General features: G+C 36.2%; 1 protein-coding gene across 1 annotated transcript in view; it reads right to left on the bottom strand.

Moving 5' to 3' along the window:
* LOC126819638 (regulator of nonsense transcripts 1) overlaps positions 1 to 15,550 on the bottom strand; it is a 147,793-nt gene that overhangs the window by 13,476 nt on the left and 118,767 nt on the right. Inside the window, exons 20-24 of the mRNA XM_050547777.2 lie at positions 14,621 to 14,752; positions 14,398 to 14,470; positions 4,061 to 4,222; positions 3,424 to 3,542; positions 2,300 to 2,416 (exon numbers count right to left, since the gene is read on the bottom strand). Coding sequence (XP_050403734.1) covers positions 2,300 to 2,416; positions 3,424 to 3,542; positions 4,061 to 4,222; positions 14,398 to 14,470; positions 14,621 to 14,752 — 603 coding nt within the window. The remainder of the gene's footprint in view (positions 1 to 2,299; positions 2,417 to 3,423; positions 3,543 to 4,060; positions 4,223 to 14,397; positions 14,471 to 14,620; positions 14,753 to 15,550) is intronic.

Raw genomic sequence — 15,550 nt, 5'->3', positions numbered from 1 at the left:
AAGAAGACAAATAAATTTATTACGGACCTATTTTGTGCAACGGCACGATATGATTTTTAAAGATTTCTTCGCGAGTTCTTTCCCTTAAACAAAATGGCCTCCCTACGCTATTTTTTTTTTTAGCATAGAATGATTAAAAGGTCCATTTGCCCCCTAAGAGAATATTTAAATCATAATCTAGGTTACATTTTAAACATTTATCCAAGAATTCCATCAACCAATCTATTAGTGCTTCATGTTCCTCGGCGCTGACTCAACCTAACATAAAATTGAAGATTTATTTCGCACAGAATATTTATGCTAGTTGCTACGGACGTACGGTAGATCTACGGTACTACTAGATCTAACAATGTAAAGCATTAAAAAAAGAAAAGAAATACCCCCCCCCCCCCAGACCCTACCCTATTTCCCATCTGTTACAGGAAACAGAACCCTTTTTTTTTTGGCCTAATGGTGGAATGGTGAAATATTTAAACGGTTTTTAAAATCGTAAAAAAAAAATTGTGACCTCTAGAAAATCTGCAAGCTAAAAATGTGATTTTTCGAACAATCAGGAGCCATAATCCAGGCAGTTACGTTTGGATATACGCGATTATCAAAAGAAACCAAGATCTTAAGTGTGTAATGGTGATATATTCGCATGTTTTTTTAAATCGGATAAAAATTGTGACCTCTACATGGACCTCAAGCTAAAAACATGATTTTTTGTACATTCAAGGGCCATAATTCAGGAAGTTATGATCCGATACATGTGAATATCGAAAGAAACCAAGATCTTTGGGTTATACTATAAACATGTATTTCAACTCTCATCAAAATCAGGTCAAAATTGTGACTCCAGAGGATCCACAAGCTTGATATACCAGATGCTATACACTATTTGCGTACGAGGGTCGGCCATTTTGTCCAGCAGTTTTAACTCGATATTTACAAAATTCGAACTCAACCAAAATTATGGTGTAACAGTGATATATTTGAACTTTTTTTAAAATCGGATAATAATTGTGACATCTAGAGGGACCTCAAGCTAAAAATGCAATTTTTCGTAAAATAAGGGGCCATAATTCAGGAAGTTACTATCCGATATGCGCAAATATCGAAAGGAACCAAGATCTATGGGTTATAAACTTACATTTTAAGTTTCATCAAAATCAGAAAAAATTGTGACCTCTAGAGGGTCCACAACATTGATATACCATATTTTTACGCTATTTGAGTACGAGGGGCGGCCATTTTGTCTGTCAGTTTTGTTCCGATTTTTTAAAAAAAATTTGAAATCAACCATCCTTAGAGTGTAATGGTGATATATTCAAACGTTTTTTTTAAATCGGATAAAAATTATGACCGCTATAATATAGGGTCCACAAGCTAAAAACCGAATTTTTCGTACAATTCAGGAAGTTACGGTCCGATATGCGCGAATATCGAAAGGAACCGAGATCTTTGGGTAATAAACTTACAAAAAGGGTTTCTTCAAAATCAGAAGAAAATTGTGACTTCTAGAGGGTCCACAACCTTGATATACCATATTTTTACGCTATTTGAGAACGAGGGGCGACCATTTTGTGTGTCAGTTTTGGGCCGATTTCCATGACGTTACGGTCCGATACATGCCAATATCGAAAGGAACTGAGATCTTAGGGAGATTAAGCTAAGGGGATCACGTGGCTGAGTGGGTAAGACGCTAGCTCGCTAGCCTGGAGGTCGGGAGTTCGATCCCTGCATTGACCGAGAAAGTTCATCCAGATTATCCGGCGTGGTTCCCCCTCGTCAGTGATGCAGGACGGAGGGCCTGACAAGGACAGCTGTCTAGTCCTTCGGATGACACGGAAAACCGAGGTCCCGTGTATACACTGGAATGCACGTAAAAGATCCCTTGGCAGTTGGAATTCGATAAAAGAGTAGGCGATAGTGCCGCTGCCCGGGCAAAATTTACCTCATAGCACACTGTAGGGCGTATGCCTGTCTTCATTAGCCCAGTTTAGGAGCAGAACAGTAGGACGTTAAACCCCATTTCATTTTCAGATAAAGCTATATTTTCAGTCCACATGAAAATGTAAATGTGGGTGTATAAAAACTGTGACCTTTAGAGTGTCCACAAACAAAATGTGGATGGACACACAAATGGACGATGACAATATACATAAATGCGGCCGTATAAAAATGATGTAGTATCTAAATAAATTCAAGCACTGGAGAAAAGGAAAATTGAGGAAACACTCACTTGAAGTTGGATATAAACCTTTCAAAATGAATTTACTAATAATCCCAATGATAAAATAGACTAATAATATATTACCTGAGATAGCTCTGGCTGAGACAAGCCTGATAACCCAGGTTGACCCACTGCAAATTGCTGACTCATTGACATGTTACCTTGAGTCAATGGCCCTTGAGAGAAAGGCTGTGATGCATCCTGCAAAAACAGAACACATTTTAAATTTGTGCAATTATGTACCAGTACAACTGACAAATATTTTCAATCATTAAGAAATATAAAATAATCATAACTATTCAAGCTCGATCAACTATATCCAAATGTTGCTTCAATGTCTATGAAAACATTCTACGTTAATCAAATATGTGAAATGATGTCCTAAAATTATAGTAGAAAACAAGCCAACAGTGAGGCTGATGTGCCCGACCTCAATTACACAATAGACATTCATTAAACATGCATTATGCAAGAGCTAAATCTGCCTATTGCAGGTCTTTCTTTAGACCTGAAATGTTATCTAAACTATTTTTTAATTAGACATTAATTAACCTATCCAGACCATAATCAACTCTAGATGGCATCGCTAACCTGCGATCTTTAGTGGATTATGAGTCTATTTACTGCATAACTTTCCTTCGCGATTTAATGATTAAATGGATAATAGAGACTATGCTGTTTATCGTACTGACTTTAGTAATGATGATCAAGTCTAGCTGGAAATTTCAACCGCTTAGTTCTCGGTTCATAGTGGATCAATTTGAATGAAATTTTCAGCAAATTGCCTTTACATTATCTAGTTTTTAACTATTATAGTGAGAAATGCCAACTCGTTATCGAATCTCCCATAATGTATCTTTAATTATATGGATCATTTATCTTTTTATAAAACATCAAGCAGTCGGTCCGAAAACCACTCTGCTGAACCTGAGCAGAAAATGCTCATTATAGAACTTCGTATAGGTATTGATGTAAGGAAAGTACCAGTAGACGTCAGGTTTTGTCACTCTCACTCAATTAGAATAAAACTGCTTATTTCTGCTTATGATCAAACTCAGGCATTAATCTAATAAACATCTACACCATGTTTGAACATTCTACAACAATTAGTGGCATAGTTAATAAGTTATTGTGTCTCAAAAAGTATGACAGACGGACAAAACTATTTCTTCAAAATACAGTGAACAATATAGAAGATAACTATATACCTGACTAGCCTGACTTTGGGACATTCCAGGTAAACTAAACTGAGACATTCCAGTCTGTTGCATGTTGCTGTACCTAGGTGGTTTCTGGCGACGCACTTTACCTCCTCGACCAGCCATACCTGACACAAAAAAACACCAGCATCCTTCATTAAATTAGTTGCTATACTTTAAGGAAATAGTTCTATTTATAATATATTATCGCATATATAAACACATAGGAGGAGTCCATTAATTGCCATTTTATTCATTATTTAATATTGCACATGCTTTTAGAGTCAATGACTTTCTTATTGTACATGTTGTGTATGTCCCAGCGAAGTTGTCTCTATTTTGACTATGACAAATATTTATATGGACAAATTCATCCATTTGTTCATGCAATGATTGAAATAGGAATTCTTTTCTCGATCCACAATTTAGGTAATCTTTTCTCTGAACCAGTCATAACACATACAGAGAGAGAGAGAGAGAGAGAGATGGGGTTTAATGTCCACTTGACACAAACCAGGTCATTTCAGGACTAACATATGGTTCAATTTTATTTCAACAATTCGCTTGCATGTAGGGGTCTTTAGCAGTCCACGAGGTTGGACAGGCATAACACATATCTATTAAATAGTATGAAGTTTATTATAACCTGGTTGTAAAGGCTGTTGCTGATAAGGTTGTGGTACAGGTGGTAAAAACATATTAACTGGTACTGGTAAATTCATATTAGCTCTAGAATAAGCTCTCTCTGGTCCAATAAAACTCAACTGATCATGTGTTCTAACAACAGGTTCGCGATAGCCAACATTTGCTGAAGGAAACAAAAACAAGTATTATTTAAGGAATACATTATTCAACATACTGGTTGCCGATTCTGATATAGGTCATTACTTCAAGGTAGACATCTACTGAAAGTTGCTTATTTGAGTCCAAATATGTAATATAAAGATAAATTATTAACCAGCGGTTACCATGGCAGGCCTTGTAGCTGACCCAAAATTGTTAGGGGGGTGGGGGATGGGGGCAAAGGCTTCTGGGGGCACCAATGTACCTACACTTGACGGTTCATTGCAAATGGTACCGTTGCCACACCTCCCTTCAGGGTGCTCGCCCCTCAGAAAAGTTTGGAAAATAGACTTTGCACCTGAAAATGACAGATAATTTCAATTTTGAGGCTGAATTTGCGATATTGGTGTATTATGATATTTTGATATGAACATTACAAAAATTTGAAGGAAGGGATACGACTTTAACGTACCTATAATACTTTATGAGAAAGATAGGTTGCCAGGCAACGAAACATACGCCCACGGCAGCTAAATCGTCTGAGTGGTCGACACGGGTTCTCGCATATTTATTCCTTTCTAGGTAATTGGGGGCCTTTACAAGACAGTTCCATACAGATTAGATTATAATTTTTGTCGTTCGAGGGTTCACAAGGTTCTACAAACTGAAACAAGGGCCTAAACTCTGGATGTAGTCTAAACAAATTGTTGAAATTTGACAGGCTTTTTCGTTGTACTAATTGAAATAATGCATATAAATTTCATACGGATCGGATTATCACTTTTGTCCAAACATTCACAAGGTTCACAAAGTAAAACAAGGGCCATAATTCTAGAAATCCTTGAAGGAAATTGCTGAAATTCAATAGACCTCTGTTTCACAAATTTAAATGATGAATATAAATTTTATACATATCGGATGATAACTTTCATCAATCGAGCATTAACAAGGTTGAACAAAGTTAAACAAGGGCCATAACTAAGGCTGGGAATCGATATGAAATTTCAATATCGATTATCGGCAAGAATTTGTCAGCGATTATCGATAATAATCGATTATCATTTTTCAGGAAAAATCCGAACTTTACCGACCTGTTATTTGTGTTGATCGAGTTACAGTAGTGTTATTATCCTAGTCTAATACTGTGCCGATGTAAGTAAAAAAATCAATTAATGTAAAATAATTAGTTGCTAAATGTAGGACTAACTTGAGTATTATTCTAAGTTCTGTTCTTGATTCATTTGAACCTTTTTTTATCTCGGATAAATTTAAAGACAATACATGGTTTCTCTTTGCAAGTGACTGGCAATCACACAGTGTTACTACTAACTAATAGAATAAAATAAAATAGAAGGCGTCTATTGATTGGACAATAAAAAAATAATTATGGGCTTTCAAAGTAGAATTTTTATGATTGGTTAATTTAGATGAAAACCAAAGTAGAATTCTTCCACGAAATTACGAGAGATATAGATATTTTCCCTGGAAGTCAAAAACGTGTTTTGTATGGGCTGAATCTGACATGATTTAGTAATAAAAGCGGAGTTGATCATTAATAATACAATTAGTTTTATCGTGAAAGCAGACGATTTCTCTACAAATCAACCAAGAACAAAGAAGGGAGATAATTCTAATTTTACTATATATCACGTGCGATTGTCATTGTTCACAAAGTGCGTGACCTATTTTAGTTTCAACTAGTAATAACAACAAAAACAACGAAAATATTAAAATAATGTATTTAATCATAAAGTTTAGTTTTTTTACAATAATATATATTTAAAATGTGCCAGTTTGTAAGCAGAGGGGGGAAATAGTTGTGTTGACGTTGTGTATTCATTCATTCGTCTGCTAATGCCAGACTACTGCAAGTTCAGTCATGTGAAAGTGACCGTAACTTGCCGTCAGAAGGTAACTAAATATACTGATAATCGATATTTGAATTTCAATATCGATTATCGTATCGCTAAATAACTTCTACCGATTATCGATTATATCAATATTTTTGCACAGCCTTAGCCATAACTCTAGAAGTAATTATTGTAAATTGCTGAAATTCAATAGGCTTCATCGTTTCACTAATTTAAATAATGCATATAAATTTCTCAAAGATCAGATGATAACTTTCTGAGTTAGAGCGTTCACAAGATTCAATAAAGTGAAATGAGCTGTAATTCTAGACGTAATAAACAGAAATTGCTGAAATTCAATAGGATTGTTCTTTTTACTAACTTAAATAACACACATAAATTTCATACAGATCGGCAGATAACTTTAGAATTTAGAGGTTAGAGCGTTCACAAAGTGCAATTTAGTGAAACAAGGGCCATAACTCTAGAAGTAATAAACAGAAATTGCTGAAATTCAATAGGATTCTTCTATTTACTAATTTAAACGAGAGCATCGCTAACGCTGCAATATACGTCCACATTCCAGCTTTGATTGATATGGTACTTTTTAAAATGAAGAGAATGAAATGACTGTAATATGATCAGAGGCAGACTAGAGAAGGCTAGGCGTTGGGTTTGTTTTGCCAAATTTACAGACAAAATACTAACAAAAAAGTAGGTGTGACACTGCCCCAGGAGGTCGGGGCAAGCATCAAAATAAATAGTTGCTGGGCAATTCCACGGTTAAGGGGACATAACAGTCAAAAATAAAAAATTGTTGAATTTTTTTTTAACTAGGCATTTTGTCTATCCGTAAATATCAGATTTTGATAAAATAGGTGCAATTTTTGGTGAAACTTACATTGTATCACATTATCATGTGTTAAACAAGATTAGGGTGTCATGGGGAGCAATGTGACATTTTTGCCCCCTTTTTCTAACTTGATATTTTAAGCATTAAAAATGCTTTAACTAAAACATCACTTTTTCCAATTTTGTTGGCTTAGAGTCGATCTGCCAAATAATATACCATTTTCGTTGCATTCATGTATTTGAAGACCAAGAATATGTAATTAGTATCCAATAATGTCGTAGGTACGTCCGTTACCAAGAAATGAGATTTTTTATTGTCAAAACTTTCCATGTAAGTAAGTAAAATGAAAAATCATTTCATATTAAAAGACAAACATAGGGTATCTCTATGATGTCATAGCAAAAGTTGAAAATAATCTCATGAAAATGGTTATTTTAAAGAAAATGTCTTTGTACGCCCGTTACAGTGGTACGTCCGTTACCATGGTACTACATAACCTTGTTGAAAAAATGCAATTAATCACTGGGTAATAATAAATTCTAGAATATAATAATGATAATAATATATCTAAATTTATGTTCGCGCAACAATACTAATTAAAGTTTCTATTGCGCTAGGCAAATTTTTCAATACTGGTCTTGGAAAGCAGTTGTGAAAAGCAGAGTCTTTATCTGTTGTTTAAACACATGCAGTGATGATATGGTGGGGGAGGGAGTTCCACAATTAGGGTGCTGCAAACCAAAAAGATCATTTTGTTGTTTCGAGATGTATCGGCGGTGATGAAAGGAAGCTGAAGTTATTGACTTTATATGTGGTCCGAAGGATAGAGTCGAGTCGATGTATGCTCCAATGTTCTTAACTACATCTGTTGGCTGTAGGTATTGGTATTGGAAATTCAAGGAGAGATTGGAATATTTCAACAGTTGTTGGCTGGTTCCAATGATCAGAAGTTCTGTTTTTTTCAGGATTCAGCTTTAAAAAGTTGGTGGTCATCCAGAGATGAATTTCATTTAAGCACGCCTCAATGAGAGTGGTAGCTTCAGTGATAGATGTTTCATTGAAGGCGACATATGCCTGAGTATCATCCGCATATAGATGTATCTCGAGACCAAATTTTACGGCGATTCTTGTCAATAAGCGCCAGGAATACACAGTGTTGGTTGTCTATCGACTTGTTGAGTAAAGCCGTTTCTGTGCTGTGGAACTGTTTGTAAGCTGATTGGAATATATTGTCCAGATGATTTCGGTTGATGTAAGAGACAAGTTGGTTGTGGACACACTTTTCTATCAATTTAGACAGGTAACTGAGGTTGCTTACAGGTCTATAGTTCTTCATAATATCTGCATCAAGGTTAGGTTTTTTAAGTAATGGACGTATAATGGCCACACCAAGAACATCTGGGAAAACACCATCGCGTAGGGATGCGTTCACTATTTTCAACAGAAAGGGCAGTAATAACGGAAGATTTTGATTTTTTCTCGAGAATAATCTTTTGCAATGACACTTCTGTATAAAGCTCGAATTTTGATATGGTTGAGGTTGACGGTATTCTGTAGGATGGTACAGTTGACATAGAAGCTTGGACCTCAATAATGCCAGTCATGATGTTAGAGATTTTGTCATTGAAGAAGTTGATGAATTGTGTTGAAAATCGGATCGAGATTTGTGATCCGAATACTTTTGTTGGCTATCCGAATACTATTCGGAGACATGAAATTCTTGAACAAAATTACATCAAAAGTTCATATACCGGTACTCAAAATTTCTTACTTGTTTCAATGTTTATGAGTGTCTGTGTATGCTGAGTATGAAATCGTAATTTCGATTTGCAAATTGTTTGAGCCGCGAAGAAAAAAACGTGCCTACCTTTAGCCGTAATTATTAAGACATATATGACATCGGTCTGACATCCCCAAAAATCAATGAGGTGAAGGAATTTGTATAGTATAACTACTGCTGTTATCCACACACTCCCACTTATCATTTTGCTCAATCAACACGAATGAAAAAAGTAAAATAAAACCATGTGCCATTTATTCCGGCAAGGTAGTTTGCCTCATTCTGATAATCTACTACTATTGAACCAATCAGTGAGTGGGAATATACGTGACCTAGGTCGTTATGAATAAATTTCATTGTGGGAAGTCAAAACACGGTCTAAACTCGTATGCCGTAAACTAGCGCACGGAATTGCATTAATATTTTTTTTATTTAGACTACCGTTTTCGTTGCACTGCATTGATAATTTTATTAGTTACTATCACTAAATAATACGCAGTGTTGACATTTATGCTCAGATTTGCTTACAGTGATCAATTGCATTGGGGAAAATTTCAAAGTAATCAGACGTAAAAATGGCTAAATATAGAGCATACGGAATGTCAGAATATATTGTAACGAATAGTAAAATGATTCGGATAACCCTTATTTTGTATCCGTTAACGAATATCCGAATAGTAGTATCAACACTAATGAATTGGTCCACAAGTTCTTCTATTGAGGTATAAGTGGGAAGAGACTTGTCTGATTTTTGTCGGTTCAAAAGCATGTTTGTCACTACGAATAGTTTCTTGTAATTTGTACCACAATCTAGCACTTTTTGTTTGTATAGTCCCTCTTTCTTGATATGACTAGATCTGTGACCTTTTTGCACTCTTCTTTAAACATCTGCTTGTCTATCTCTAGCTTTGTTTTGACGTATCTCTTCTCTGCCTTTCTCCAGACTTGTCTGGCATCTGCGATTGATCCGTCAAACCAAGGACAGTTCGGTTTAAAAGAGATCTTGTGGTGAACCTCTGGAGCAAGGTTGTCAATAATGGTTTTCAATTCTGAGTTATAGATTTACTGGACAATATATTCTTGGAAAGTTCAGTTTGTTCTATCTTTTTATAATTTCTGTATTTGACTACTTTTTGAGTTGAATCTGATTTCTTAAGCGAGAACGATAAGCTGAAATGCACAGCACTATGATCACTAAGAAACGGGTTAATGACCGTTAAATTGAGCAGAAAATGTGCGTGGCTCTGTCCCTGGGGGATGGGCATTTACCACAAACGATAGGGATGTTCCTTAGGATAGAAGGAATAAGTATGCAAGTTTCAAGGTGATACATTAAGAAATGCAGTCTGTAGATTACAACAAATAAATACAAGTAATGGGCGTGGCTCTGCCACTGGGGGTCAGGCATGCACCAAAAACAATAGGGATCATCCTTAGGGTACAAGGAAATCATATGAAATTTTTTCAAGACGATCGATTAAGAAATGCGGCCTATAGACGACAAACCGAAAGACCAGCGGCTGCCAGGCAGAATACGCCCACATTTTCGAGAGATGGATAGAGAACAAACTAAAAAGAAAGTTATTTTTCCTACAATCAAGGGCAATAATTCAGGAAATTACAATTCGATATGCGCAAATATCGAAAGGAACCAAAATCTTTGGGTTATAAACTTACATTTCAAGTTTCAACCAAATTGGATAAAAATTGTGACCTCTATAGGGTCCACAACCTTGATATACCATATTTTTACGCAATTTGAGAACGAACGGCGGCCATTTTGTCTGTCAATTTTGGGGTGATTTTCACAAAATTCAAACTCAACTGTCCTTAGGGTGGAACGGTAATATAATAATACGTTTTTTTAAATCGGATAAAAATTATGACCTCTAATGGGTCCACAAGCTAAAAACATGATTTTTCGTACAATCAGGGGCCATAATTCAGGAAGTTACGGTCCGATATGGGCAAATATTGAAAGGAACCGAGATCTTTGGGTTATAAAGTTACATTTCAAGTTTCAACCCTCTATAGGGTCCACAACCTTGATATACCATATTTTTAAGCTATTTGAGAACATATTTTTACGCTATTTGAGAACTAAGGGCGGCCATTTTGTCTGTCAGTTTTGGGCCGATTATCACGAAATTCGAACTCAGTCGTCCTTAGGGTGTAACGGTGATATACTAATACTGTTTTTTAAATCGGTTAAAAATATGACCTCTATAGGGTCCACAAGCTAAAAACGCAACTTTTTCGTACAATCAGGGGCCATAATTCAGGAAGTTACGTTCCGATATGTGCGAATATCGAAAGGAACCGAGATCTTTGGGTTATAAGCATACATTTCAAGTTTGAACCAAATTGGATAAAAATTGTGACCTCTACAGTGTTCACAAGCTAAAAACGTGATTTTTCGTACAATCAGGGGCCATAATCCATGAAGTTACAGTCCGATACATGCCAATATCGAAAGGAACCGAGATCTTAGGGTGATAAACCTATACTTCAAGTTTCATTGAAATCGGATAAAAATTGTGACCTGTAGACTGTTCACAAACAATTGTGGACGGACGGACGGACAGGGGCGACGACAATATACGTCCACATGAAAATGTGGGCGTATAAAAATTGTGACCTCTAGAGTGTCACAAGCTACAAACGTGACTTTTCGTACAATCTGGGGTCATAATCCATGAAGTTACGTTCCAATACTTGTCAATTTCGAAAGGAACCAAGATCTTTGGGAGATAAAACATATTTCCTGTTTCGTCAAAATTGGATAAAAATTGTGACCTGTAAAGAGTCCAGAAACAAATTGTATCCGGATGGACAGGAGCGACAACAATATACGTCCACATGAAAATGTGGGCGTATAAAAAAATTCAATGTTTAATTTTTTGGTCAATTACATATTCGGCTATATGGCAATGTTGTAACCAACACATTACTATTTAATTTGCTATTGGTAAAATAAAAGTGTATCTTTGGTAAACCATCTCAAGTTTCACCGCACCCATCTCAAATTAAATAGATGACACTTATTCATTTACTTCCACACTTATCTTTTTATAAAGCACTCAATGCTCATTATCGAACTTACCTGGTATTGACGTAGTCAAACTATGCACCAAGTTTCATCACTTCCTGTCAATTAGGAAGTTATTGTGTTCTAAAGTCTCGACCAATCAAATTGCTGATCTTTGTTCAGGCCTCGAAATGTTTAAAAAAAAGCTACCTGTCGCAAGCGACAGGTAGCTTTTCTTCATACCTGTCGCTTCAGTAAATAACCTGTCGCTCTCAATTATCAAACTCAAAGACTAATCACATCACACATTATCCATACATGTAGGTACACACGCACGTACATTGATCTATATAAATATCATAATATGAAACCTTTTTATTTCTTCGACATCGGATTGCCTAAAAGTTCTTGAAAGTCGGCGAATCTGCTTTGGCTCAGCGACTCGAAGATTCGTACAATTCTATCATCCGTATCCACATGAATTCCGCAAAGTATCATGGTACCACACTTCCGTACTAAATCGAATACTTCACCGTTGAGTTGTAGAATTCAGATTTTAAAATATCCGTAATAAATTGAATATCAAAACACAAATCACACCTGTGCATGGCACCGTATTTACATCTACCGCGTGCGAAGGACAGATAACGCCACCTGGGATTCCTTTCTCACATATCCGGACTATATTTACGCTGCAAATTATATTTATATATGAAATATTTTTCCGACCTGATTTTTTGATTTTGTCAAATTGTCTTATAAATTATTCATAGCCTTTAATTATGGAAATTGTTTAAAACTTTTTAAATGATTAAATCAACCAAGCAACGAGCCGCATGCATTTCCATTCCAACCACTACTATATTTACTGTGGTGTCGTTACGGTAGAATTATTTCAGGTGACTTGGGGGTGTGTTTTAATTTATTTAGATATAATACTCCATAATGCTATAAACTAGTGTCAAGCAGATGAAAACAAGCGTAGATGGTGTAAAATTCATTGATATAAAATTGTCTACTTCCAAACTGTGTGAGTAACTGTAGCCTACGACAGAGCGAAATGTAAACAGTGCAAATGGCGGCTTTTCACTGTATTTCCGTCCTTAATTCTTGCATTTAGAAACAAATAATTAAATGTACGTGACGTGGAGGTGAGTATTGTGGTTAATTTACTGAACATCCAAGTAAAATTTAGTCCACCTGTCGCAAGCGACAGGCAGTTTTATTTGCTACCTGTCAGACGAAAAAATCGCCTGTCGGCAACAAGTAGACAGGCGAACATTTCGAGCCATGTTGTTTAGCCATTAGGCAGTCAAGACTTCCACCTAATGAACATCTACAACCAAGGCTGAACATCGCATGCTCACAAGCAGCGGAGTTTTTGCGTTCTAAAAGGTGTGACTGATAGAGATACAGAGATAGCTGTTTAGCCTAAGCAGAAAATACTTTACACAGATATCAATCATTCAAGATATTCTCCTAATGAACATCTATACTAAGTTTGCACATTCTACCTCAATCAGAACATATTACAGTGCACTCTGTCACATCCGACATTGTACGGGATCGTTACAATGTCAATATGTCGGATTACGCAGAGTGTTGGAATACCCAGTTTTCTCAATACCAGAAATATTGTAACTTCGAAAACCGGAAGTATTATTATAATGTAGCTTCCAGAATGTTATTCCCTTTAAATAAATTTTTTTATTACATTAATTTTTATTTCATTTAACATGCGTAGGCATTTTAAATAGGTCAAGTCTGTCGTTAATTTATCTTCTTTGCCGTCTTCAGTTGATCGCACTCATGTATTTGCTATCATGTGTTCATTGATTATGTGACTGACTCGAGCATCCCAGGTCGTCTTCACACGGTTCGAAGAGATCCGTAGGGTGACCAAACTTATAGGTTATTCAGGTTTAATCGGCATGCGCAACGAATGTTTCCAACAGGTGCTAGGAATATTTTTAGGACTGTGAATTCTGGGAAAAATTTGTGGATATTCTTGAGTCACAACTGTCGTACAAGAGATTAAAATTATCAAAGTAATCAACAAAGACCCACGGTAGCTAATTTTAATCTAACAGATATCTGATTGGTGATTGCTTATTAATCTTTTGTGGCTTCACACCCATCCAGTTTTAATCTCACAGATAATTGATCGGTAAGTGTTTGCTTCACACCCACCGATTGAAGGCCGCATTATACGGTGTCGATTCAATGGAAATCGTATGATGGGACGGCTGATTGATGTCGTAATCCGGAATGTACAGAGGTCGAATTACCCAGAGATTTTTTGGCTGAAGTAATAAGGAAATAAATCGGGACATGAAAATGGTGTCGGATGTAACAGAGTGCCGGAATGATCAGAGGTCGGATGTGACAGAGTGCACGGTATGTCCCAAAGTCTCCACCAATGAAATTGCTTATCTCTGTTTAGCCAAAGAAAAAAATGCTCATCATCCAACTTTATAAAGGCATTAATATAATGACCGTTGCATTTAGTTTCTACCTCAATTAGAAGCAGAGTCGCCAGAGCAATTCTGTGTCTGAAAAAGTGTGACGGACTGGGATAGGTGAACTAGTTTATTGGTCCACTGTTTTCTTTTGGAGTGGAGTGTGTGTGTGTGTAGGGAGGGAGGGTGAAGGAGAGAGAGAGAGAGAGAGAGAGAGAGAGAAGACTTACTTCTGTCATAAGCACTACCAGGAATCAAAACTTCTCTAGCATCAAACATGGTATTACTCATGAATCGGCCACCCTAAAAATACAACATTCAGATTATTTCGAGAATAAAACATCCTTTCTAGAATTACCATTAGAAACCAGACTAATTTTTCGGTATTCCTAGGATGCTATAATTAAAATAATCATTTTAAGACTATTTGTTAAATGAATTCATCAAACTTACAGGATTAGTAGTGTTGACTAGTTTTCTGGGTTTACTAAACTGAATCAAACTCTCCTTTAGATTATTTAATGGTCCTTCTACCAGACATTTCTGTTCTTTATAATATGTCAACAAATGATTCCACAATGGTTGCTATTGAAAAAAGAAAACAATTTAAACAAAGCAACAGTGAGGCTAATGTCCTCAGCCTCCATATCCCAATGGCATATAAATTAATTTCAAATACACAGGTCACAATTCTATGGAATACAATTACTGCTTATTACTGAGTGATGTTACAAGGCTTCTCTAGTCTTTTATCAGTTCAATTACTAAATGTCATTGAAACTTAAATTAATTGCACATTTATATCAAGCAAATAAACTGCTTATCGGGCTTTGAGATCTGACAAGCCAGCAGTGACGCTCATGTCCCCTGCCAAAATCCCAAAATAAATAGATGACACATTAATTAATCACACATTTATTTTTTTTCAAAAGTATCAAGCTATCAAACTGATTATCAACTATACACTAACACTTAGTAACAGTCATCACTCTATCAGATAGAATCAAAGTTATCTTGTCCCAAAGCATCGACCAATGAAATTTCTTAGCTTTAGCTCGAAATGTTAATCATTGAACTCAGTCAAGACATTCACTTAATGAAATGAAATGAAATGGGGTTTAACGTCCTACTGTTCTGCTCCTATACTGGGCTAATAAAGACGGGCATACGCCATACAGTGTGCTATGAGGGAAATTTTGCCCGGGCAGCGGCACTATCACCTACTCTTATATCGAATTCCAACTGCCAAGGGATCTTTTACGTGCATTCCAATGTTTACACGGGACCTCGGTTTTTCGTCTCATCCGAAGGACTAGACAGCTGTCCTTGTCAGGCCCTCCGTCCTGCATCACTGACAAGGGGAAACCACGTCGGAAAATCGGG

The sequence above is a fragment of the Patella vulgata genome, chromosome 4 (assembly GCF_932274485.2).
Source record: "Patella vulgata chromosome 4, xgPatVulg1.2, whole genome shotgun sequence".
Classification (NCBI taxonomy): Eukaryota; Metazoa; Mollusca; class Gastropoda; family Patellidae; genus Patella; species Patella vulgata.
This window is presented reverse-complemented; position numbering and strand designations above follow the sequence as displayed.